Here is a 26,359-nt window from a genome sequence, read left to right on the forward strand (position 1 = left end):
ATGGAACAGGTAAGTGATTAGTCAGGGTGTGAGTAAGAGACTGCAGGGGCTCAAAATCAAGAGAGTGATTCATTTCCCCTGAAGGAGGATCAGTTAGACCGCTTGGAGGAGGAGGAGGACACATTCACCAAATAATGCCCAACTGTGGAGTCCACAGCCCAGACGAGAAACCTGCCTCATGAGTAGATTAGAGACAAGATGAGCAGAGGAAAGCAAATCTGCCAGGAATGTTGGGGTTTTTCTGGGGGCGTGTTTCCCCAACAATTAGATGATGTTTTCCGCTCAGTGGAGAGGTAAAAACCTGTCCAGCCCCTGCTGGAGTAGTGAGCAATTCTGGGAACTTCTTCTTTTCCCTTCTGGTATTCCATTGAAAGTCAGTGTTCCTCATCGCCTTCTGCAGAGGATGGGGAAGGTGGAGAAGGTACGGGGTCGGGGGTTGGGGGGGATGTGGAACTGCTAATGATCCCTGATCAACTACATTTTGTTGGAGAGCTGGTGGTGTAAGGAGGGGGCAAGTCCTTGTCTAACATTTGCAGTTTCCAGGGTGAGAATAAAGCCTGCATGTCAAAGCTCCAACCACATTGCCAATAAGTGAGACCCCTTGGCCTCAGTTGGGCCTCCCCAGTGCTGTGGACCACAGTCTGGAAAAGGGATCATGTCAGCCCTGAAGGCAGACTTGACCCTTTTGAGCAAGGAATTTTGATGTCCAGGATGTGGTATAGTAGGGAGGCAAGGGCTCCAGCGGGCATATTCTCTTGTCCTTGTTGATCCCTTACCCCATGAGAAAGGACATGGCTGGAACAACCAAGAGCAGGACCCTCTAAGGCCTGGCACCCCAAGCTGACTGACCCTTAGATTTACCCAAGTCTAAGGTGGAACTGGGCAGGAGCACTCTTAAACTCGACATGAACTGATATCAAGGTTTTTGGTTTTGTTCTGGTAGCTGGATGAACTAATACCAATCATCCTAATAGACTGAATGAAGAATTTCATGACAGGTAACTTGTCTGAGGCAGTGGTTCTCAACGGGGGGGGGGGGGCAATTTTGCCATCCAGGGACATTTGGCTATGTGTAGAGACACTTGAGTTGTCACAGTTGGGGGATGCTACTGGCCTCTAGTGGCCAGGATGTTGCAAAATAGCCTACTACCCTACAAGGACGGGACAGCCTTCCTCACCCCGCAAACAATGATCCAGCCCCAGACAGCAATAACGCTGAGCTTTGATACATGAAGTTCTGTGTCTTGAGTATGAGCATTTGGACGTGCCGTCCGCAGGACGCTGAGCCTGGAAAGTAAACGATCGCAAGCAGTCAGGGCTCCTAGGGACGGACCGAGAATGACTGCTTCCAGAAAAAAAAGGGGTCAGTGTCGGCAGAAAAACGACTTGATGGTGAACTTGGGACTATACTATCAGCCTCAACAAATGGACTTGAGGCCCAGCCACTGGCCATGCCAAGCTCCCCTCAGACCAACAGCTCGTCACCCATGGATCCCTTTTCCTTGTGCAGCTTTGCTGCCACAACCCCCACATCCCTTTGTCTTTAGTCTTTGCAGGAGCAGCTCTCCATTCAATCAAATCTCCAAGAATTAAACTAGTTGGCTGTGTTTTCTTTGCAGTTTAATACCAAGTCTCACAGTGTCTACTTTTCTTTTATCAGGCTATATACCTCAGAACACAGTCAGAATTGGGACTTAGTCTGTGTGGTCAACAGAGCAACCAGTACTATCTCCCCAGAGCAGCCAGGAGTCCAGAAGGGATGCTATGGGCAACATTTTATTAAATGTTTCTGGCTTCCCTCGTCTGTATCATAAGGCCTGAGATCCCAGCAGTTCTGAGGTCTAAAGGCTTTTTAGGCTCCTAAAACTTTCTCTATTTCCAATAATATTTTTCTCTGAAACTTCCCCAGTAATTAGTTAAGCAAGAAGGAAAAGGTATATTTTTATTGATACAATCCTTGCTTATTCTAGGAGGAATCCTCCCGTTTTAGAAATCACCAGCTTCTTTTCTCCCACTATTCTTCATTCATTCATAAATATTTATCTGACGTCTACTTTGCCCCTTAGCACAGGGGGTCTGTGGTGGTGAAGGGCCATTTTCCTGTATGACATTACCCAGGCTGACTGCAAGATTTGACATCTCAGTCAGGAAAGAGAGTAAAGTGTTAACGAAATACAAATACATACCATGCAATTTCACCAGTGTAAAACAATATTCGGGAAAATAATTCTTTATACTTCAGTTACTTGGGTGATGTACAAAGGAGACTTAAAAATAGGAAGGGAAAAGCAGGATTCTGAGTGACTGGTTGTTTTTAATAGCACCTTGATCTGGTGCCTTTCCTACAAGTAAATAGTGAGCCTATCTTTCAAGATCTGAGAACTGCTGGTGAGCGTCAGCTTTCTGGAGAAATAGAACAAAGCTTTCTTTCTGCAGTAAGAATATATTAGCTTAATGTTGCTTTTTTAAAAAAGTTTCCACTGACCTTAAAAACACTGAAATATAAGAAACTGGATTCTGGAGTTTGAGAATGTGGGAATCCGAGTGTTGTGGACACACGGCCACACCGACAACAAAAACAAAAGGGAAATGAAAAAACGGGGCAGATGCCTGAAAGACTAGGAATCCTGGTCTCTGCAGGGAGCCCAGGGGACTGCCAGGAACCAGGCCCCATTCGTGCCACGTGACCATTCTCTCAGCCTTCCCTGAGGGCCTGGGGACAAAGGAGACGGGAGGAGACTTGAGGACAAAGAGCTGTAGAAACCAGCCCTAGGGTGAGAGTTTCTGCCTTTGTTTTTTATCTCACTCTAAGGAAGTTAAAAATTAACCCAACTTTGTAAAAGGACTCTGTAAAGGCTGTGAGGACATTGAAGGGTCCCTGCTCCTCCAGTCTGACCGCCTTGCTGAGACAAGACTGCGGAGGAGAAAGGCTTTCCGGTCAAGCTCAAACCCCCAGCCCCTCCCTTCAGATCTTTCCTTCCTGTCAGGATCTCCCCTCCCACTCGCCTTCCATCTCTGGGCAAACCTCCTCTCCCTGCCTCCATCTGAGCATTTGTGCCTTAAATTGCTTGTGCCTGGGCTGAATGCATTATAGAAGAGAAACTGTGCAAACATGAGTGCCACCAAACAGCCAAATGGTGGGAAAGGAGATCTTTTTTTGTAATTCAATGTTTAGAAAAATGCAAACATCATGATAATGAGACGAGTCAGGAAACAAGAGGAAAGCAGGGCAGAGGTCCTGGTCCCTGCATGGCAGTGGAATTCATTTCCTCTGGGTACCGTGAAACTGTTTCCTCTAGCTTTATATTTATGAAGACATTCATTACTTGGAATGTTTGTGAGTTTCTCCTCCCTCCTCTCGCCCACCCCGCACCCCCTCCCCCGCTGAGAGCTAAATGCAGTTTAGAAACCAAATCCGTGGTGAGCAGACTATGAATTTAAGTTTTGGAGAAAAGGAATAAAAATCGCAGTTCTACAGCTCGACGTTGAGTTTATCTGCCTAGTCTTCTTATTAGTGGTTTTGTCTTGGACTCCCACCTGCTCTCTTCCCCTCTGATTTCTCTTCTGGCTGAAGGAGAGGAAATAGAGTTGCAGGCTCTTCTGATCCTTTTCTGATCTTAGAGTGAGGATGTCCATTGATGAAGTCAGTCTCTTAAGAGTGCCCCGGTAGGCGAAGATAAGGAAACAACATGCCATGTTTTCTTTGGTTGCTTATTAGTGTGTCATGAACTCTAAATGCACTATTTTCCTTTCCTTTTTATTTTTATTTTTTGAAATTGAGATGTTATTTACAAACAATAAAATGCACAGATCTTAGGAGTAAGGTTTAGGGAGTTTTGACAAATGCATACACTAACTTGCATCTTTATCAAAATAAAGAACATTTCCATTACCACCACCACTCCCACAAATTTCCTTGTTCCTTTTCCCAGTCAGTCTTCTCCCAACCCGACCTTGTCCTGGGCAATTTTGTTCTAATTTCTGTCACTTTAGATTAGCTTTGCCTGTCCTAGAATTCCATGTAAAGGGAATCATACAGTATGTACTCTTTTTATCTGAATTTCATTGCTTAGCATAATTCTTGAGATTCATTCTTGTTGTTGCAAGTATGTGCAGTTTGTTTTAAAGATATTTGCTATTTTTTTCTTTAATTTTATCTTTTTTTTTTTTTTTGGCTGAATCCTGGGGTGGAGGGAGAAACAGGGTCATTGAAACCCCCAAGGAGGAACAGAGAAGAAGATGAGAGTGTGTAGGAGTGCATGGTGTGAGATGAAGATATAGTTAGTCAAGGGATGCAGCATCCACTCAGTCCTTAGAGTGTGGCCCTGCCTCCCTGCCCAGCCTCACTGAGCCCTGGTCACTCCAGTCTTCTTTCTGCTCCTCCAGCCCGCTGAGCTCTCCCTTGCCCCTCCCCACCTCTGCAGGGTTTTGCCATTGCTCTGCTCCTTGTCTGCAATGTTCTGCCTCAGTTTTGTCTCATTAATATCTACTCATCCTTCAAACATCAGCATCATCACTGCTCCCTCACAGAAAACTTTACTGACCCTACCAGACAGGTCAGATCCTCCTGGAGTCCCAAGTATGTCTCCTCTACCCCAGCATTCATTTTAGTGTATAATTATTATCTCTTGGATTAGCATGAGCTAATCATTTCCTAGCAGGGAGCTTGGGTCTAGGATTGTGTACAGGGAAAGTATGAGAGAACCTAACATCCCACTCTGGGGTGCAGATTAGGTGGAGCACCCCAACTGTGGAGGGCTGTGACAGATGAGGGGTGGAGCACAGACATAGAGCAGAAGTCCAGTGGGCTGGGCACCTGTTGGGTGAGGCCAGGAAATGCCTAACTGGGCCAGAGTGCATTGCGACACAATCTGAATTGATCTGTAGCATAGAGCCTTCACAAACTAACCCAGTGCTGCTGGGTATGAACCAAGCTATTAAAGTGAATTTCCACCTGACCGAGGCAGACAGATGACTGGTCCAAGGTTACACCCAGAGCCCTGTCTGAGGGGTGACTAGGAGCTAGGTCAGTGCTCTTTGCCGGCTGTTCTACTTTCAGAAACAACTGCCGATTTCGTTGCAATTGCAATGAGAACCAAGGAAGGGAGCAGAGGGGAAACAATTTGGGAGGGAAGCCGGGGGCTTTATTAACTCAAGTTCTCATCTGGATTTGCCCTCAAAAATCACGACAGGGTGATGGGGTGATGTGGTGTGGCCCTTGACTCACAACCAATACAGCTTCTGAATTCTGAGTGATCTGTACATGAACGTACCTGTGCCCGTGTGTGACACATCTATGCTTCAGTGCTTCTGTGTATAAAATTTCAGGAGTTTTTCCTATAAATTGTCAGCTAGGGTGATGGGCAGGCATCCAAAGTCAGCAGCATCCCAAAGAGAGTGGGAAGGTCATGGCTACCAGAGAGGGTCCTCCCTCCTCTACCAACTCCCAGCAGGAAGCAGACAGGGAAGGTTCCTGTGGTTGCAAGGACTTCACTGCTTTATTACTTTCATTCTATGGGTGTTTCTACAAGAAGTAAGCAAACTATGAAACATTATATAGCCTCTGGGTTAGAAAGTATGAAAACCAATTTTAAAAAATGAAGGTCCCCGGTAAAGATGAGTACCCAACTACAAGCTCCTTTGGAAACTGATCAGAAGCTACTAAGAGCCACAGCTTATGTGGTGCACAAATACTTACCTCCCTAAGTTTTGACTACTAAGACATAAACTTTAGGGTTGATAGCATTGACGCTGTGGGATATGGGGAGAGAGAATAGGTTTTGGCGTCACAGAGATCTGAGGTCAAGCCTCAGCTCCACCGTTCACCAGTGGGACTTGGGATGTTACTTAGCTTTCTTTCTTTATTTATATTTAGAGGAAGTCCTGGGGATTAGGACCTCCTGCGTGCTAAGCACCCGCCTTGGGGTGTTATTGAACTTTGCTGAACCAGTTCTCCCATTTGGAAAATGGAAACAAGTGATACAGTCTTTGTGAACATTAAATAAGGGAATGTGAAGAAAACACCTGGGGGCATGTCAGAATGTTCATTTTCCCTTCTCTTCCTTTCTAAATGGTCCACCAAATTCACAAACTACTGAGGAAAATTTCTGACCAGTAGTCAAATAAGGCTCTGAAAACCCTTAAGAGTAAGAAGAATCTAAAAAAATTAGTCGAAAAAGAGAGAGAGCAGCCTGTTTTGTTAACATTCACAATCGTCTAGAATTGGGTAGTAGCCAAATCAACCCCAATTCTGTTAATTCCACGCACTGCAGTTATCAGTGTGGGTATCTGTCTTATCACTGTGGTTAGAAGCTCCTTGACTGAGAACCCTAAGAACCCTGTCTTATTGAAACTGAATCTCCACAGACCTAGAGCCTCACAGTCTGATTGTTGATTAAGACAGAATCACTTCATCTTCCCTCCCCACCAAGTGGTTCTGAAATACCATTAGGTAATTTTGGATCCCCTTAAAGTTTACTCATAGGCCAACTTTCACATTTTGCCCCCATTTTATGCCCCAAAACAGGCATCAAATAAATTTACATGTGCTTTAAGATGGACTATTTCTACAGGGGTGAACCAGCTTGGTTGACATATAAGCTATGGCTGTCTCCTTATCTGTGCTTGTGTAATTTCACTGGTTAGCAATCTCCATTCAACCGACCTGCTGTATTCTTCTAGAAAGACTTTGTACCTAAGCATGGAGGCAGAGTGTGATGTCCTCCATGTCAAGATGGCTTACTAACCCTTCATCAGCCTGAGCTATTCTTTGAGCTATTTGCATCATTTAGATCCACATGCTGTTTTTTTCTGGGCTGTCTTTTTGACCAAAGAGGAGACAGAAATAGGTCCCTAACAGTGCTCCAACTGTGTGAGTCAGCTCACCACCCATTAGCTCCAAGCTGTATTCCAGTTCCATCAGCTGCTGACTATGTAGATTTGCTTTCTACAGGACTTTATACCATGATCACCAACATCACCACTACCGCTATTATAACCTGCTGCTAGTTCACCTAAGAAATCTTGTGTGGAAATGGAAATGTGGTCATTACTTTATAACAAGACTTCCCTATACACTTCTGGAAGTCCCTTCTCTTTTTTCACAAACAGGGAACCAACAGAGATGTGACATATCCTCCCTCCCCTCCTCCTCTATCCACATTCTTTGTTTCCTTCTTTCACTTCCTTCTACCAGTTCAAGGCAATGGTTCTCCCTCTTACTCACTCAGTGACTGCTGATCCTTAGCGCTGGGACAGGGGACAGCCCAGACTCCCCGGGACATTATCAAACTGGGTACATTCTGAGTCAGTATCGCACACAGTGGTGTGTGTTGCATACAGTTCAGCTGGACTATGACTCTTGATAATTCACTCATCCTGAGTAGGAGTAACAATAAAATGAAGTTTGTGACATTTAGTTCATTCTTTTCACACATCTCAATTTTCTAGGGACATCCCAGGAGTCCTTATTGGGACATACAGATAATTCCAGAAAGGAAAGCAATCTAAGTGTGCTTTATTTTTTCCCTTTGTTGTTTTCTTATCATGGCTTGCAAGCTGCCAGTGCTTTCATTCTCAACCAGCAACATGAGAACCCAGGGCCAGGGTCCTGTTGGATCCTGTCCAGTTACCAGGAAAGGGAACTTCCTCACAATTGTGTATGTATGTCTGGTTGCTTCAGAGATGTCATTAAACATGAACACTGTCTGAAAAAAGCTCTCAGGTTTCATCCGGGCTGTTGCCAACACCATAAATAACCCATCATAAAGACCCCACCCCTCTCTGATCCTGATAAGGCAAAGGTTAAGGTCCATCTCTGTTTGCCACACTCTTACTTCCTTCTGCCTGGGCCAGAACACACTTTCTAGAACCACCCAGTTCCTCTCTCAACTGTCTCTAAGAACTCTGTATTCCTTTTACACTGTTGAATGGTTAAGTCATACAAAAAGTAAATGCCCAATACTTACTAATGATCATAACCCAATCACTCAGGTAGTTGTTAGCTAAGATCAGTCACCCCATAGCCCCTACTTTACCATATCCTCCCAGAGGGAGCACTTCCAAGCGTCCCGAGATTGCCACCACTACTACACTCCTGATGCTCCTGGGCCTTCCTACTAACTATTCAAAATCCACACAGCTTGGGCTGATTTCCCATCTCCCTCCAAGAGCCTGTCAGGCTGATCCTGTCCTGCTTTATATCTCATTTGGCTCAGTCACTGCCAGAAGAACAAGTCCTCTAGGTGACCTGGCATCAACATTGGACACTCACCCCGGAACTTCTGAGCTCATTGCCTAAGCTGATCCACCCCTCCCTGCCCTCCCCAAACTCTTCCACTGTGTCCTTTGCAACTCCAGATCCGACACCATTAAACACCCTGGTGGCCTCCTCTTCTTTGAACATTCCCTCCATCTCCTGGCTGTAAGTGAACCTGGTGGTCTCTGATTATCCCATGTCCTGAGCAGCCCTCCCAGGCACCTCAGGGCCAGGGAGTATAGTGGGTGTTCTGCTTGCCACTCCCAAACGCTTTCTTTCCTTTCCTCCTTCTAAATATCCAGCACCTCTGAAGCCCCTCTTATTGCTTCCTGTCCTTCCAGCTCACTTACTCAAGAACTCCCATTGCCAGAGCTCTTCAACCCTGTCTGGCAGCTACTGGTAGCCACTTGCCCTCTCTTCTCTTCACTTCCAAATCCTGCTTAATCCCATGGCCCAGCATTTTCATCCCACTTTTGCAAACATCTTCCATAACAATCTTGTCCTTCTTTCTTCTGTTAAATTGGCCTGAAATATCCCGTTCTGGTTGAACCCAACTTTCTACCTTCTCAGAGCCTGCACCCAAGCAGATCCAAACTGTCATTGCTGGAGGAAATCACACAGCATAGCTGATGGATTTTCACTTTGAGAATTGGTGATCCTAAATGTCAAATGCACACTGCATACTGCCTGGCAAGTCCTATCAAGTTTTCCAGGCAAGTTTACTTTCTCACTCTAAAATGACCTTCTTCCTTTTTCCTTTTTTCCTGAAAATCTCCCACATTGCAAAGCTTTAAGGAAAAAATAGAATGTTTACATAGCTTCAAAGTATCTCCCCCAGAATTTATTATAACTCTTATGGTTTTTAACATATGTCCACAATTTCTTTTATATTCCTCCACTCAGGAGGTGGTATTTAGTGTCCCTCCCCTTGAGTGTAGGCTAGATACAGTGACTGACTCCAAATGAAAAGAGTATGAAAATGGAAACACAGCAACTTCCCAGAGGGAAAACCTGGCAGACACCGCCTAATACAAGTGATCCAAGTAATCCAAGCAATAAATTATCCAATAATTAGCCAATCATGTTGATATGGTGCTTCTCTCCTCACATTAGAATAAAGTTCAAACTCCTTACCATTCCTTAAGGCAGTGCATGAGTGGACTCCTGCCCTAAGCTCTTCCCCTTCAATCACCAAATTCCCATTGACCTCATTTCATTGTTTTCAGCATACCTGTGTGTAGTCCACACTTTTCTATCTTACCTACAGCAATACTGAATTAGGTCAGATGTGTTGCTGAAATCAAGGCCTACTGTTAAGGCAGTAGCTCTAAATCAGAAGTGGCATGCCTTCCCCAGAGGGTGTAAACGTATGCAGGCCTTTTTGGGTTGTCCAAATGACTGAGGGAACTGAGTGGGTAGAAGCTCATCTCCTTGAAATATTTTAAAGAATATCCTATCCAAAATTCCAATAGTGCCTCATGCTGAGATACCCAGTCTAAGGCATTCTTGTGTCTACAAAAAATTTGTAACAAAAATGTGTATAGCAACTTTATTCCTAATAGCCCCAAACTGGAAACATCCCACATGGCCGTCAATAGGAGAACGGATAAAAAAAAAAAAAAAAAATGTCATAGGCATACAATTGAATTCTGCTCACTAACAAAATAGAACAAATTATCAACACATGGGACACATGAATCTCAAAAACATTATGCTAAGCAAAAGAACCTTTACACAAAAAAATTATATATGGTTTTATTTCATTAATATGAAAGTTCTAGTGGGAACCAGCTACATAATTTCCAGAGCCCAGTACAAAATGAAAGTGTGAGCTCCTTGTTAAAATATAAGAATTTCAAGATTATTACAGTAGAGCATTATACCAAGTGGGGGGCCCTTCTAAGACCAAGGGGTCTTATGTGACTGTGTAGGTTGTGTGCCCATGAAGCTGGCCTTGAGTGCTAAAATAGGCAAACTAATATATGGTGGGGGGAAAAACATCAGAATTGGGGTTGCATCTGGAGGGAGCAGGGACTGATTGGAAAGAGAAAAATAGAAACTGATTTCAAAGAGAAAAATGGAACTTTCTGAAAATGACAGTTATATTTATCTTGATAAGAATCATATCACAGGTGCCTGAATTTGTCAAACTCATTTAATGTTACACTTAAATTTCCTTCTTCTTATTGTTTCACCACACACACAAAAAAACCAACCCTCTAAACAAACACTGATCTCTAGTTAATTATATACATACTGAAGTAGTTAGAGAAAAAAATATGTACTCAAGTCTGCAATTGACTTGGAAATGCACCAAAATAATAAGACAGGTGGGTAGATAGATGGATAGGTATGTGACAAAGCAAGTGAGGTAAAACAGTAGTGGTATAATCTAAGACTGGATATCTCAACAATCTTGTCTCAAGAACTGATGGAAGTAGATACAAAATCAGAAGGAATTCACAAGATCTGAAAAATACCATCAACCGACCTGACCACTCCACCTCACAAAATAGTTATTCTTTTTAAGTGCCTGTAGAACATTCACCAGGATAGAGCATATGCTGGGTTATAAAACAAGTCTTGACAAATTCAGGATTGAAATTACCCAGAGTTTGTTCTCTGATCCCACTGAAATTAAATTTGAAATCAATGAGAAAAAAATATCTGGATAATCTCTAAATATTTGGAAATTAAACAACACACTGGTAAATAACCTATGAGTCAACGAAAAATCATAAGAGAAACTAAAAAATATTTTTAATTGAATGATAAATATAATGCAACAGATAAAATATGTGGAATACAGCTAAAACTGTGCTTAGAACAGTACAGGTTTAAATGGTTGTGTTAGAAGACAGGTCTACAATCATTGATCTAAGCTTTCACCTTAGGAAGTAAGAAAAAAGAGCAAATTAAATCCAAAATAAGTATAAGAAGGAAAATAATAAACATAAGAAAGAAAACCAATGAAATAGAAAACAGACAAGCAATAGAGGAAAATCAATAAAAATTAAAATCGGCTTTTTGAAAAAAGCAATACAATTCATAAACCTCTAGCTGGACTGGTAATTTTTAAAAAGGAGAGAGGATCCTATAAGTGGGATAAAATAAAAGATATCTTTACACATTCTACAGATATTAAAAGGATATAAGGGAATACTGAAAACAATTTTATGGCAATAAATTAGACAATTTAGATGTAATGGAAAAAATTCCTTAAAAGACATAACTATTGAAATAGACACAAAAAGAGAGAGAAAGTCTCGCTCTTTCTCTTCTGGTCCCAGGCGATTTGGGATCTCCCGGCTCCGGTGCAGACATGGCCAAGTCGAAGAACCACACCGCATACAACCAGTCCTGAAAACGCCACAGAAAAGGCATCAAAAAACCCCGATCACAACGATAGGAATCTCTTAAGTGGGTGGACCCCAAGTTCCTGAGGAACATGAGCTTTGCCAAGAAGCACAACAAGAAGGGCCTGAAGAAGATGCAGGCCAACAACGCCAAGGCCACGAGCACACGTGCTGAGGCCGTTAAGGCTCTCGGAAAGCCCAAGGAGGTCAAGCCCAAGCTCCTACAGGGCAGCAGCCGCAAGCTCAGTCGACTTGCCTGCACTGCTCACCCCAAGCTAGGGAAACGTGCTCGTGCCCGCATCGCCAAGGGTCTCAGGCTCTGTCGGCCAAAGGCCGAGGACGAGGCTCAGACCAAGGCCACAGCTTCAGCTGCAGCTGCAGCTCAGGCTCAGGCTCCCAAAGGCGCCCAGGCCCCTACAAAAGCTCCAGAGTAGAGGCTTTCATCTGTTGATTTGAGGATATAAGGACTAGTGTGACCCCTGGGCTGCTGTTTGCATGGGGCTCATGTCTACCTGTGCTGTTTGTACAAACAAACCTGAGGCAGGATCAAAAAAAAAAAAAAAAAAAAAAAAAAAAAGAAAGAAAGAGAAAGTGTCAACTGCCTGCCATCTATTAAAACACTGAATTTGTAATTAAAAATCTTCCTAGGCCCAGATGGCTTCACTGGTGAATGCTAACAAGCTTTCAAGAAAAAAATAACAGGAAATCTATAAAAACTCTTTGGAGGAGGAGGAAAGAACCCTTCCTAACTGATTTTAAGGCCAGCATTACCCAGATGTGATAGCAATTAAGAAAACTGCAAATAAAAATAATAAAAATCCCTCGTGAACACTGCTGTAAAACTCTAACAAAATATTAGCAAATAGAATCCCAGTTTTTAACAAAAAACTTAAGTGGTACAATATGCCCAAGTAAGGTTTATCCTTGGAATTCCAGGTTAGTCTAACATTCAAAAATCAATGTAATTTGCCTTATAAATAAAATAAGGAAGAAAAACCATACAATTATCTCAATAGATGTAGAAATAGCATTTGACAAAATTTAACATCCGTTTGTGATAAAAACTCTCAGGAAGCAAGACAGAAAAGAAATGTTTTTCAACCTGATAAAGGGCATCCACAATAAAATCTGCAGCTATTATAACATTTAATGGCAAACAACTGAGTACTTTCTCCTTAAGATCAGGAATAGGGCAGGGGCATCTACTTTCATCACTTCTATTCAATATTATACTGGAGATCCTAGTCAATGTGAAAAATAATATTTAAAAGTAACAAACAAAACCTTCTTTGAAAATGACATGATTATGTACAAATCAGATCCTAAGAAATCTACAAAAAACAAAAAAGCTGCTAGAACTAATAATGAATTTAGCAGGATATAAAGTCGATATACAAAAATAAATTGTATACAAAGCATAAAATAAGAGCAATTTTGAGCAGTAACAAATAGAGAGGGAGTTGAAGAGCTATAAAAATAAACCATATCTTGTATGTATACTCAGATACTATGAGTCAGATTAGTGTGGTGTTTGTCATTTATTTAATAATCATGCTTACTCAGTTTACTTTATTGAAATGAACAACTTAATAAACAGCTGTCAAGTTATAAAAAGACAAGGTTTTTCTTGATTAGGTACCAGATTTAGACCTGGCAATGGAACACTTTGCAAATAAAGCCACAATAACCAATTAGGTAATTCTTGGGAAAAGTATGTATAATCTGGGGGCTGGCAGTGTGCAACTTCCTGAAAAACATCCAAAATGCAGAAGATAACAAAAATCTGGTTAATTGTTCCTGATTTGATAGTGCTACTCTTCTCACTTAGAGAAGTTTTGGAACAGATCACAAAGTTCCAAAATTAGGTCTAGCTCAGATTTACAGATTTAAAACACTGATAGGATTTCCTTAAGATGTCAAAAATCAAATAGTTAAATAGCTTATTTAATGTCCAAGTAAAATTCACATTATGCTGGTATTTACTGTAACAATGTGATTATTTGCATTAATCAACTGACCATAGGTAAGTACAACACATTTAAATTATTGCTCAATAAAAGAATAATGTTTGACCTGATATCTATTTGTAAAAATTAATCAAATCTAGTTGAATCTTTAAATTGCTTTTTCACTTGTCCTCTTTTGAAGTCTTTATCCGATGATTTAAGCAGAAAGACTTTTAAAAACAGGTTATAATGATACTAGAGCCAGCCAAAATAATATGAAAAACACTTAATATTTTAATATTTTAAAGCTTCAAGTTATTACAATTATTTTAAGAATGTAACAACAGCGTTTGCAATTTGAATTCATTTGCTCTTAAACAGATTATTGTCCTTTGTTTCTACCTTCCTATATTTTCGAAGGATTCATCAACAATGTTCTCTAATATTAATCAAAACTGGAATAATCTCAGTTCCCAGCATTTCGCTCTACGAAAACACTTTTTCTTATACCTTCAAGTGTTAAAAATGTTTATAAGAAAGGGAAAAGATTATTGAGACTAATTATAAAGAACACACGAATGTGCCATCCCGAGAGCTAGGAAGACTTTCTTTCCTTCTTTCTTTCTTTCTTTTTCTTTTTTCTTTTCTTTTTATTCTAGTTTCAAAGGAGTACAATTAAACGGCCAGGTAAAGCTCAAAGTTCTTTTTTTATTGTTGTTGGGACGGGTTCTCCCGCTTCTCTTTGTATTACATTTTACCTTCCACCTTTCTCTTCCCATCCCCCTCCCTCACTCTTTTCCTTCAGGCCTTATTTACTCCACGTTTCAGAGTCGTACTCCCTCTGAGTAAAACACAGGTTTCAGTATTTTCAAACTTTCTCCGTGACCACAAAGGGTCCCAACCAGCTGTCGTGGTCCACCACCCTTCCCGCCCCCTCCAGCCGCCGCAGGAGGAAGCACCTGGCGGCTGCGCGGGGCGGGCGGGCTTGGCGCACACCTGGGGAGCGGATGGCTCCCCAACGGCCGCTCCGGGAGTTGGGGAGGGGAGACTGCTCCCTCCCCTCCGCCCCCGGGGCGGTGACTCACCGCCGGGAGTCACTCAAAGGTGAGCGGCGGTGGGCAGGGGCCGGGAGGCGGGGCCGCCAGGTCCGGCAGGTCTGCTCCGCCCCGCCGCGCGTCCATAGCGCGCAGCCCGTCGGCCAGCTCGCACCGTCCGCTAGGCCTTTGGGCGCCGAGGCACCTCGCCGCCGTCTTCCCGACACCGACCCTCCCATCTCAAGCCTCGCGCCGCCTGTCCCTCAGCCTACTCCCGGCGCCCTTCTCCGTCCTTCTGTCCTCCCGCGAGCCCCCGGCCTGCCTCGCGCCCCTCGCGCCCCTCGCGCCCTCGTCCTCGACGCGCGCGCAGCATGGCGCCCCCCCAGGTCCTCGCGTTCGGGCTCCTGCTCGCGGCAGCGACGGCAGCGGTGGCCGCGGCCGAAGAAGGTGAGGAGCAGAATTGTGGGTTGGGTTGGACGGAGCTGGGAGTGGTTGCGCTTTCCCGCCGGGAGACGGACGGCGCGGGGATCCCCAGCCCAGGCCCTCTGCAGGAGGCGGCGGGAAGGCGCCCACTTGCGCGGGCCGGAGGGAGCAGCCTCACTTGGCGCTTTGCCCACCTCTCTTGGGAAATGGCCCGAGGGAGGGGCGGAGGGGCAGTCAGGGAACACAGTGGCCTCGGTACGCCCACCTTCTCTGGCCGTGAGTACTTGCGGTTTCGGGCCGGCGGAAACCTGCGGGGGACTGGAGGAGAATTTGCTACGGCGACCTGCGGCCCCGCCTCTCCTCGGGCACCTGCGGCAGGCCCCGGATGTGGTCTCGGGCGGGGACAGGTGGCTGCGGCGAGGCCTCCGGGGCTGCTACGCACCTGTGCGCGGGAGGGGGCCCTCCCTTCACTGCGCGGTGTGTGGATGTTTTCCCTTTGAGGACCATCATGTAAGTAATGCCAAGTTTATTGTAGGGAACCCAAATATATTGATAGTCGTAAAGACACACACACACACAAAAAGCCACTACTTCAAAAGAATCCCGTAATTAATAATTGGATGTATTTAGGGGAAGGGAGAGACAAAAAAATTTTTTAAATGGATATATTTTTCTTTTAGACATTCCTCTAAACATTTCCCTAAACCTAAACACACAGTTTTATGTCTTGATTTTTTTACACCCCCACCTTAACATCCAGAGTTTTACATTTTCTGTAGTCTTAAAAAGCACGACTTATTTATTAATTTATTTTTGGCGGGGGCGGGGATTAGGTTTATTTATTTATCTAACTGTTGGTACTGGGGATTGAACCCAGGACCTCGTGTATGCTAAGCACGCACTCTAACGCTGAGCTATACCCTCCCCTCGAAAGTACGTTTTAAATGGTGCAGAGTAACCTACAGCGTGGAAGGTTGCATCCTTGTGCAAATGTTGGATGTGTAGTTTGATTCCAATTTTTCATACTCTGGAATAAACATCTTGGCTGCCCTCTCTTCGTTTATTTGTAAGGTGGTGGCTAGAAGTGAAAATCAGTTAGCCAAAGCTTTATGGAAAGGCTTTTTATACCCCCACCAACAGTCATTACACTTTAAAAATAACGCAGTTTAAGGAACTCAGTTTTGTTTTTTTTTTCAGCTTCAGTGTGAGGCTAAATACTTAAACTTAAATTGCTTTAAAGTGATGATAGCTGCTCCAGGAGTATGTTCAGAAAGTCTGTACCTGATTGGTGTGTTTTAAATTTCACATTGTGCTCTTGAGTGGATATAGCATAGTGCTACATAAGATTTTAACTCCTTGAGGACAGCCACCATACTTTCTCCTTTTGTGACTCCAATACTGAATATAGCACTGGACAGATTATATAGGTGGTTCATACTGATTATAATAAACAGGGAAAAGTGAAAGCCAACTTGGGATATGAAAGATCAGTATAAAAATTCTTTGGTCTGTCATAACTAGTTTTTGTTTTTAGTGATTGCACTCTCTTGGCTAGACAAAAGAAATTAGGTGGATTTGCCAATTTGAAGTTAAAATGAACTTTTGAGATAGTCAAAGATATAACTGTTAAACTGACATCAGTACCCAGGATGGGCTGCTTAATAGCACTTTTGAAATCAGGTACTAGGATTTAATTTAGTTGGGAAACTCACATACAGAGGTGCCTTCAAATTCAATTGAAAGTATAGTTTTCTAAGATATGAAATTGTCCAAAGGTTGAATATGTTCCCATTAAACACCAAAGCAAGCATCACTTACTAAGAAAATGTGGTGGGAAGAGGGAGGGAGTGTGAGTTATTCACAGATCCTAAAATTGGAATTGTTGATTTTGGGGGAAAGAGTTCCTGACTGACAGGCAACTGTTTATCTAGCAGGATGGGGGAGGGAAAAAGCTGAGTCTGGGAGTATGATGAAGGCAAAGCTGAATCTGCTGTTGGGAGTTTTTATTCTTGGTTTAAAAAATAAAAACGGGGATGCATGCAAATTAGGCTGTATAATATACACAAACTAGCCTAGTGTCAGTCACTCAAATTATAGCTAAAGCATAGAACATTTAGGACTACATCTTAAGGCTACGTGTCCCTGTAACTTAGGCATTATTGTCAGAACATAATTTAGCTGGGAGATCAGAGTTGAGAGTTGGATCCTCATTTGTAAAGTGGATTTTTTTTCCCCCCAGAATGTGTATGTGAAAACTACAAACTGACCACAAACTGCTCTTTGAACGCGTATGGTCAGTGCCAGTGTACTTCACTTGGTACACAAAATTCCGTCATTTGCTCAAAATGTAAGTAGAATATTCTCATTGCCTTTAAGTTTTATTCTAATTTACACTAATTGATGTGTCTTAAGCTGGGAAGTGTCTTATTGGCTCAAATCTAAATTGTGTTATTTTGTCAAAATTATCTCATCTGAAGCTTCTTATGATTTAGAAAGTAAACAGGGGAACTTGTAAGTCTACAATTAATCTTTTGCCCTGGGAGTGTGGAGTAAATTAATTTTTTTTCCCCTTAAGTGTAAAACTGCAGTTATTTTTCAGTTTGACATTAACCTTTCTTTTCAGTGGCTACCAAATGTCTGGTGATGAAGGCAGAGATGACTGGCTCAAAGGATGGGAGAAGAGAGAAACCAGAGGGTGCTATCCAGAATAATGACGGTCTCTACAATCCCGACTGTGATGAGAAGGGGCTCTTTAAAGCCAAGCAGTGCAATGGCACCTCCACGTGCTGGTGTGTGAACACTGCCGGGGTCAGAAGAACCGATAAGGACAGTGAAATATCCTGCTCCGAGCGAGTGAGGACCTAGTGAGTTGGGCTGCCCATATGTTACTTCTTTTCAGGCTTTCCAGATTGCTTTAATCAAATTTAGTTTTGAATATGTAACATGATTTTGTGGTTTAGACTTCAAAAAGATAGAAAAAGGTAGACAGTGAAAGTACCCCATCCTGTCTCAATCCCCCAGCTACCCAGTTTACTTCTGCAGAACTGATGTCACCAGTTTATTCCATAACTTTCCAGAGATCTTTTGTGAATTTACTAGCAATGTATGTTTTCTTATTTTTTTTTCTTGTGGTAGTATACCAAACATAATTTTCCTTTTATATTTTTACTTCACACTGTTCAGTATTTTAAAGCTGAATTAATGTCAAAAGCATATGAATGATTTAAGCTATTTATATATTTGCTCATGTATTGTGTTTTAAAGCAAGATATGGTTGTTGTAGGGATTATGTAATGAAGAGGAACAGAAATACACTCCAGCTAGCTTAAGCCAAAAAGATTTTATTGCAAGGGACTAGAAACTAGAAAGTTATCAAAACCAAGGCAGGCACTCTTTCCACTTCTGTCTTCTGGAGCCTCATGGTCACTTTTATGTTTCTCTCGGTGCCTTTTTGTCTCTTCACTTGGACATGGCCCAACATGACGAGCTAAGCGTTAGCGTGTGTAATCCTGAGTATAATGGCCAGAAGTCAGAAGGTCCTTGTTAGGATGAGTTCTTTATGATGTGTGAGGGCCAAGGAAGAAATGAAGGGCGTATCTCATGTATAGATAGATTTTTGTTAATTCTCCTATAATTCCCCTTGGGAATTTTGGCATTAGCTTATTTTTTTCCCCCCAAAAGTTATACAAGGGAGGTTTCGGTTTTTTTGTTTTTTTTTTTCATTTTGATCTTTTTTTTTTTTTTTAACTTTTTTATTGAGTTATAGTCATTTTACAACGTGTCAAAGACATTAGCTTATAACAAAAATAATTTAAAAGACTGAGTTGTTATGGTCAATCAATACTGTCTTTTTACTTTATAGCTGGATCATCATTGAACTAAAACACAAAGCAAGAGAAAAACCTTATGATGTTCAAAGTTTGCAAACGTAAGTGCTATTAAATGCATTATATTTGCACAGTTGGTACTCAAACTAAACTAAGTCTCAATGCTTTTTAATATTTCTGAAAAGTAAGATATTATAAATAATAAACTTAAAAAAAAAATAGATGTGCAAGAGTTGTTCAGATTCCTGCAGTATTCTTCACTCAGATTCACCAATGAACAGACAGATTCTGCATCTATCTGAGCACGTATAAATATTTTTTCCCAGAACCTTTTGAGAGGAAATTCTAAATGTCATGTATCTTGACCCCTAAATGTTGTGGTGTATCTTCCTAGGAACAAAAGGCATTCTCTTACATAACCACTGTACAGTGGTCAAATTCAGGAAATTTACATTGCACTGTATTGTTACAGTTTCCCCAATGTCCTCTGGCTGTTTTTTCCCCTCTGACTCAGGACCCAACCTAAGATCTTGCATTAGTTATTATGATTGTTCTGTCTCTATAAATATGGAACACTGCTTTGGCCTTTCTTTATCTTTCATAACATTGATTTTTTTTTCCAATAAAATTTGAAATTTTTATTAGTATTTGATTGATAAACCACGACCTTGATATTTTTGAGGAATATGGGCAAGTTATGTTATAGAATGTCCCTCGATTTTGGATTTTTCTGGTATTCCCTCATAATTAAATACAGGTAATGCATTTTTGACAGTAAAACTACTTATTACCTATCTGTGTCTGTCCTAGTCCTTTACATTGGGAGGCATATGACGTCAGCCTGCCCCTTCACTAGTGATGTTAACTGGTCAGGGTGGGGTCTACCAGATTTCTCCACTGTAGAGATACTGTTTTCCTCTTTGTAATTAATAAATGTAATCTGTGGGCAGATACTTGGATACTGTGTGAATACCCATTTCTAATCAAACTAGAATGCAACAGTTTTTGCATCAATTATTACAATGATAGTTGCAAAATGGCATAACATTTTTTTATGCTTGGTTAATGACAATTCTAGACCTTGAGCTATGTGCTTAGTTAAAAAAAGTGCTTCTTAATGTTGTGTAGGACAGACACTTTTTTTTAAAGCAGATTTTTAAATTATTTACAGTGCACTCAAAGAGGTAATCACAAGTCGTTATCAGCTGGATCCAAAATATATCACAAATATTCTGGTAAGTTTTTTGTTTGTGTTAGGTTTTTTTGTTGTTATTGTTTCTTTGTTAAATGAGCTTTAACAGACAGTTGATTGGATATGATTTTTGATAATGGTTAAACCGCATTTGAGTAACAGTTTAAGCCTTGGGCACTTAATTCTACAAATCGCCTGTTAGTGCTTTCCTGCCATAGTCTTTGAAAACCTCAGCCTACCCTTAGAGTGTCTCCTAGTATCACCAACACATGCCAGTCTTCTTACCCTGGAGAACCTCTGTGATTGCTTTTGGCAATACTTACTTTAGGATGCTGCTTAGTACTATTTTCTCAAGTTTTAGGAGTTAGTCTAGCCAGTTAATCCTTAACTCTCCCAACTCTGGTTGAAAAATGCTTGAATAGTATGATGGAACTCTTTCAAGGCAGAAAATTGATGTCACTTTTTAAGACTTTTTGGAAGGGATATACTTTTTTCCTCCCTAAAAGCAAAATATGGTAAATGCTACTGCATTTTGGATTGCATTTCTTTAGCATTTTAGTATTAAAGTAGTTATAACCAAATAAGCTACTTTAATATCTTGTTTAAAATCCTCTTAGGAAAAGAAAATTCTCCTTTGAAAAAGAATTGTAATTATCTTTGATTGCATTGCTGTTTTAATTACCTTTGACAGGTTTTTTAAAAAAAACCTCCCTTTTAAATTATTGGTGATAAATTCAATTATCTACTAATGGACACCAACCCATACAGATTACAGAAAATCAAACACTGAATATTCTGAATATTGAACAATGATATTTTCATACAGTTGGGTTATAGTAATATTAATTTATGTTTTTCAATTTTTCCCTCAGTATGAGAATGATGTTATCACTATTGATCTAGTACAGAATTCTTCTCAGAAAACTCAGAATGATGTAGACATAGCTGATGTGGCTTACTATTTTGAAAAAGATGTGAGTATAATTTTCCTCATTTTATTCTTATGTTTAGAAATGTAATGTCTATCCTGCCTCAGTGGAGTCAAGATCTTTCATCAATTTCTGTACTTACAGATCAACCATATGAGTAACTATTCTCCAAGTGATTCTCATGCTGTAGTTAATTTTGTCCTCCCTGGTCATGCGCCATTCTTAACACAGCTTTGCTGCTTATTGTACATTTATGTCTTTTTATCAAATTGTTCTGCCAAGAATATCTTCTCTCTATGGTTCTTACTACCTCCTTGGCAGTTACGTAGTTTGTAGGTATAGCCTTCCCGTTACAATTTCCATGAACAAGAGATTGTATAAGAAATGCTCTGTAACTGGTATGATTAATGTTTGTTTAAACTTTTAATATACTATAGTGAGCTATTTTCTGATGAATTCTGGGATTCACTTTGACCCAGGAGGAGGATGGGGGTGGAGAGGAAGGATAAAAGAAACAATAGATAAAATAAGGTTGGCCATGTGTTTATATTATTGAATCTGTGTAATGAGTACGTGGGACTTCATTATACTATTCTTCCTACTTTTGTATATGTTTAAAATTTTCCTGTAATAAAGTGTTTTTTGTGTATTTCAATGAATGAGATTGTTTATCACCAAAACCAGAAAGATTTTTGGCAACAGTTCTTTTGGTATATAGTTGGCATGTAATTCTGTGTGGCCATGGTAGGTTTTAAATTGCTTTTCTCCTTCTCAATACAGGTTAAAGATGAATCCTTGTTTTATTCCAAAAGGATGGACCTGAAAGTAAATGGGGAACTACTGGATCTGGATCCTGGTCGAACTTCAATTTACTATGTTGATGAAAAACCACCTGAATTTTCAATGCAGGGTCTACAAGCTGGTATTATTGCTGTCATTGTGGTTGTGGCAATAGCAATTATTGCTGGAATTGTGGTGCTGGTGAGTATAGGACAAGTAAAATTTCATCTAAGAGTTTTTTCTTTCAAGAAAAAATGGTAACATGAAAAAGCCACAACCATGTTCCAAAACATATTAATGAAGCAAAATCTTTTTTTTTATAATTCTTTTAATTGAATGAATCTATTGCATTTCTGGGCCCCTTTTATAAAATAGTCACTTTATGAAGCAAGAAAGGTTACTGATCTGAGAAAAGGTTGTAGTGGGGCACCTCACAGGTCAGTTACGTTGCCATCAAATAGCACATGCCCTTCAGTTGTTCTCACTGCACACAGTTCAACACTTGCCAGGATTGGCGCAAAACACCTGGACTTCCAAGCCATTCAGTGAGATGAAACAACAGAACACAAATTAAGGTTGGCACAAAAAAGAATTAAAAGGGATAAATATGAGCCACGGTTCTAAATAAAAGATGAGTAAATTGAATGTAGCAGTGCTTCAGAAGAAGGCTATATCGCCTGAACAAGCAAAGTTTATTTTAGATATGTAAGCATGCTTCAGCATCGGAAATCTTAGTAGCACAACAGAATTCAGAAATAGACTAGAGGTTATATGAGAACTTACATTTTCAGTTCAGTGGAATTACCACACTTGGCCATCCATCTGGAAGAAAACAAAAGTTGAATTCCTGTTTCATCCCACCAGAGCTGGCCGTATTACTCAGTTGTGTGGATGGCACATTCTGGAACACAGCAATGTGAAAGCAGTTGGGCAGTGAACTCATGTTAAGACACAAATTCTAGATGGATTATAATTCAAATGTTAAAAAAAAAAAAAGTAAGTCTCAGAATTAATTTTAAGATATGTTTGTACAACCTTGTGGTAAAAGAAATCACTTAAGGCAAGAAATCTGGAATCCATGAAGGAAGAAATACATATTTGACTTCACTGAAATTAAATATTTTGTATGGCAGAGATACTTTAAAGTGAAAAAAATCTCAGTGATAGGCTGCAGGAAATATTCACTGTGCATGAAACAAAAATGTTATTATGCATAATATATAAAGAGTTCTTACAAACTAACTGATGAAGAAACTAAAGAAACAATGATAACGGGTATAAATAGACAATATGAAAGGAATTCCAGATGGCAAATAAACATGAAGAGTTAATCATAGAAATCTAATTGTTGGGTAGAAATGAAAGCATAAGTAATAAGGAAGCATGGTCAAAGTCACGTATCGCAACATTGCTACTAGGGGTGAATCTGGAAACAACCTGAGTGTACATCCAGAAAAGAATGGTTGAGTAAACTAAGGTATCCATGCTATGGAATAAAGTGACTATTAACAAGAAGGAGTTCAATCTACAGCTTTTGGTCTGGAAGGATTCCTGTGATGTTGATACAGGCTGTGCAAAGACAGAAATGACATTGGATGATCTCATTTTCTCAGACCCCCCCAAATTTATATGCATATGTTTATATATTTGTATTAGGGTGGAATAAGATGTGGAAGAATGCATACTAGGTTGTTAAATTTCACTATGGATTATTCATTGTTTTCTTGGTGCATTTAAGAAACAATGGCTATGGGTAGACTTTAAAATTAAATTTGTTCTGATCAGAATTATGTCTGTTAAAAGCATGTGTGTCAGTTTAGACTAACTTTTTGTTTGGGTAGCAGTCCTCAATTACTAATCATTTTTCTTCCATTTAGGTTATTTCCAGAAAGAAAAGAATGGCAAAGTATGAGAAAGCTGAGGTAGGTGGATTATTTAATTGAAAGGTCTTTGTTCAGTCTCTTACTCCTAATAATCTGGTACCTTCCAGACACTGACGGGTCTCAATTACATTTGAGTATAGTCAATTACATTATAGTATAGTCCTCAGGGCCTTAGGGACAGTCTCACAGTATGCCCTTACCTAAATTCTCATGCATGAGTTTCATAGCAGCCCAGATTATATTGAATTCTGCCTCAGTGGGATAGGAAGCCTATGATTTTTATTGCACAAAGAACCAACATTTAGTAGACTCAGAGGCATACTCTGGTGGATTTACATTAGAGAAAGTCAGTGTGACTAATGACCTGATATAATGACTATCTCTATGTCAGTGAAATAATAATCATTAAAAATGAGCTTAACTTAAATCCAGGTAAATCTGTTGCCTACTAACTAGTCATGTTACACTAGTATGGAAATGAAGTGTGAGACTGTTGGTATGTTTCAGTCACTTGGAATTGGATATGAACATACTTGTCTCTGAGCCCTATCAATAACTTTTTCAGTATCCCCACCAATTTTTCTATATTTATACAGTTATTTGCAATTGTATATATGCTATATAAAATGTAAAAGAATATTGAAAAAAATCCAATGGAACTAGAAGGTTCTAACATTTTCTCCCTATACCATACTCGATCATCTGGCTTACCTGGTTTGGTGACCACAGGTCTAGGGGGTGGACCATCCTTGAACTGAATCACTGCAGAAAGTTAGAATGAAAGTGTAGTGTTGTGGTTAAGGGGAATACAGACCTGGGTCTGACCACTCTGTTAGCTAGGCAAGTTTTTTAACTTCCTTTAAGCCTGCATGTTTCCTTATCTGTAAAATGGGAATAGTAGTATAGACCCAATGTAAGGATTAAACAAAGTAATCTGTGAAGTGGTCCCATGCTTGCCACATAGCAAGATGTTTGCCAGCTGTAGTAGTTGTCACCTTGTCTCAGTTCTGCCTGTAACTAGTTGTGTAATCTGAGACAAATGACCTAATTCTAAACTTCAGTTTCCTCACCTGTAAAATAAAAGATTGATAACAGAAGATTAATTAGTTCTTCCTAGATGTACAAATGGTATACTTGCAATAAAAATCTTACCCATTCTTAAAGATCTAGCTTGCTTGCTACTTCCCCCTGTCACTTTGGCCTTCTTATCTCTAAATAGCAATTTGGATCATGCACTCAATGTGTGCTTCCTTGTAATATACCTTTAAAAAAACCCCAGAACTTAAATAACTCATGAACGTGGAAGAGAATTATCTTGCTTTCCTCTTTGTTTTTTAAAGTTATTTTCAGAATGAACAAAAGATTGGAAGATTATTTAAAATTTTCTTTTTCCTTCTATTTCAGATAAAGGAGATGGGTGAGATGCACAGGGAACTCAATGCATAACACTGTAATTTGAAGAGTAACTACAAGAAGGGAGATTAGCAAACAGACTCAGATTACAAGCGTATAAGCATGGGGCAAAGAGAAGATCTTTGAGGACTATTTTGTTAGTTAACATCATATATTTGTAATAGTGAAACCTATACTCAAGATATAAGCAGCTTCAAATTGACTTTACCAATCTTAAAATTTGACCACAGGTGTCATATATATGGAGATCTATATAAAACCCAGAACTTGGACTGGATAGTTTAAGTTATTTATGCCTAACATTGAGGGGTATGCATTAAGTATACTTCCACAGTAGAGTCTGAATAACTACTGTCTGGGCCACTTGTGATTAAATAGCTGCCTTTCTGTTTACTTTGAGTCTTGTAAATAAAAACTTTTTTTTAATAAACTATAATAAAACACTCAAAAAATGAGGTTCCCAACTTTATTGGAATTATATTGAATCAAATTTCATAGTATACACATAAGATAATAGGTTAAGAAATGTTCTGAATGCTAGCTACAAATTATGATTTGCATGAGTCCTTACAATGTACATTCAGTCTAAAATGTATAACCTGTGTTGTATAACTTCTACACAGAAAAAACAAACAATTTTATTCTAAATACATCTAAGGTTCTATTTTAGACACATTGGCCTTTTGGCAGACTCTTAATACCTTGCGGCAGAACTGATGGAGAAGGTTGTGAACCATGAATTGCATGGTTAGTTGAATTAGAAGCACCAGATTTTCAACATCTTACATAATGATTAATTATGGTACAAACATATTTTATATGAAGTTAAAGTATCCTGACATTTCAGCTTTGATAGCAAAATTTTAAAAACACTATGAAAAGAACATTAAAGAAAATATAAAAACTGGATTTAAACATTTACCAATGATTTTTATCTCTTGTAGTAGGTAAAATTCTAGGATGACCCCCGAGATTTCTTACCCCTGATATGATTTCTTACCCCTGATATATATGCCCTGTGTAATCTCTTTTCCTGGAGTGTGGGCAGGATCTGTGAATATAATGGGCTATCACCCCTGAGATTAAGTTATGTGACAAAGGTAAAGGGATTATGCAGATGTAATGAAGATCCCTCATCACTTGACTCACTTAAAAGTGAGATTACAAAAGAGTGCCTAAAGGTGAGAGACAAGAAGCAACAGCAGACATGTTCTCCTGTTAGCCTTAAAGCAAACTGCCATGTTTGGAGAGGGTCAGCAAGGCTGACCCTCGCTGCTGAGGGCCTTGGTCCCTCAACCACAGGAAGTGAATTCTGCCAA

The 26,359-nt window shown here is 40.3% G+C and overlaps 2 protein-coding genes across 2 annotated transcripts; both read left to right on the plus strand.

Annotated features, from left to right (window-relative positions):
* Positions 1–459: 459 nt before the first annotated feature.
* On the plus strand, positions 460–14,518 carry LOC141573329 (large ribosomal subunit protein eL29-like). Its single transcript, XM_074341102.1, has one exon. The coding sequence runs from the start codon at positions 11,706–11,708 to the stop codon at positions 12,045–12,047; it is 342 nt and encodes a 113-aa protein (XP_074197203.1). The 5' UTR covers positions 460–11,705; the 3' UTR covers positions 12,048–14,518.
* Positions 14,519–14,740: 222 nt separating this feature from the next.
* EPCAM (epithelial cell adhesion molecule) lies at positions 14,741–25,509 on the plus strand. Its single transcript, XM_074341101.1, has 9 exons — positions 14,741–15,040; positions 17,256–17,363; positions 17,640–17,880; positions 18,879–18,944; positions 20,015–20,078; positions 20,908–21,009; positions 21,745–21,945; positions 23,622–23,666; positions 25,032–25,509. Exons 1-9 carry the CDS (start codon positions 14,965–14,967, stop codon positions 25,071–25,073), a joined length of 945 nt encoding a protein of 314 aa, XP_074197202.1. The 5' UTR covers positions 14,741–14,964; the 3' UTR covers positions 25,074–25,509.
* The last annotated feature ends 850 nt before the right edge of the window (positions 25,510–26,359 follow it).

The sequence above is a fragment of the Camelus bactrianus genome, chromosome 15 (genome assembly GCF_048773025.1).
Source record: "Camelus bactrianus isolate YW-2024 breed Bactrian camel chromosome 15, ASM4877302v1, whole genome shotgun sequence".
NCBI classification, from domain to species: domain Eukaryota; kingdom Metazoa; phylum Chordata; class Mammalia; order Artiodactyla; family Camelidae; genus Camelus; species Camelus bactrianus.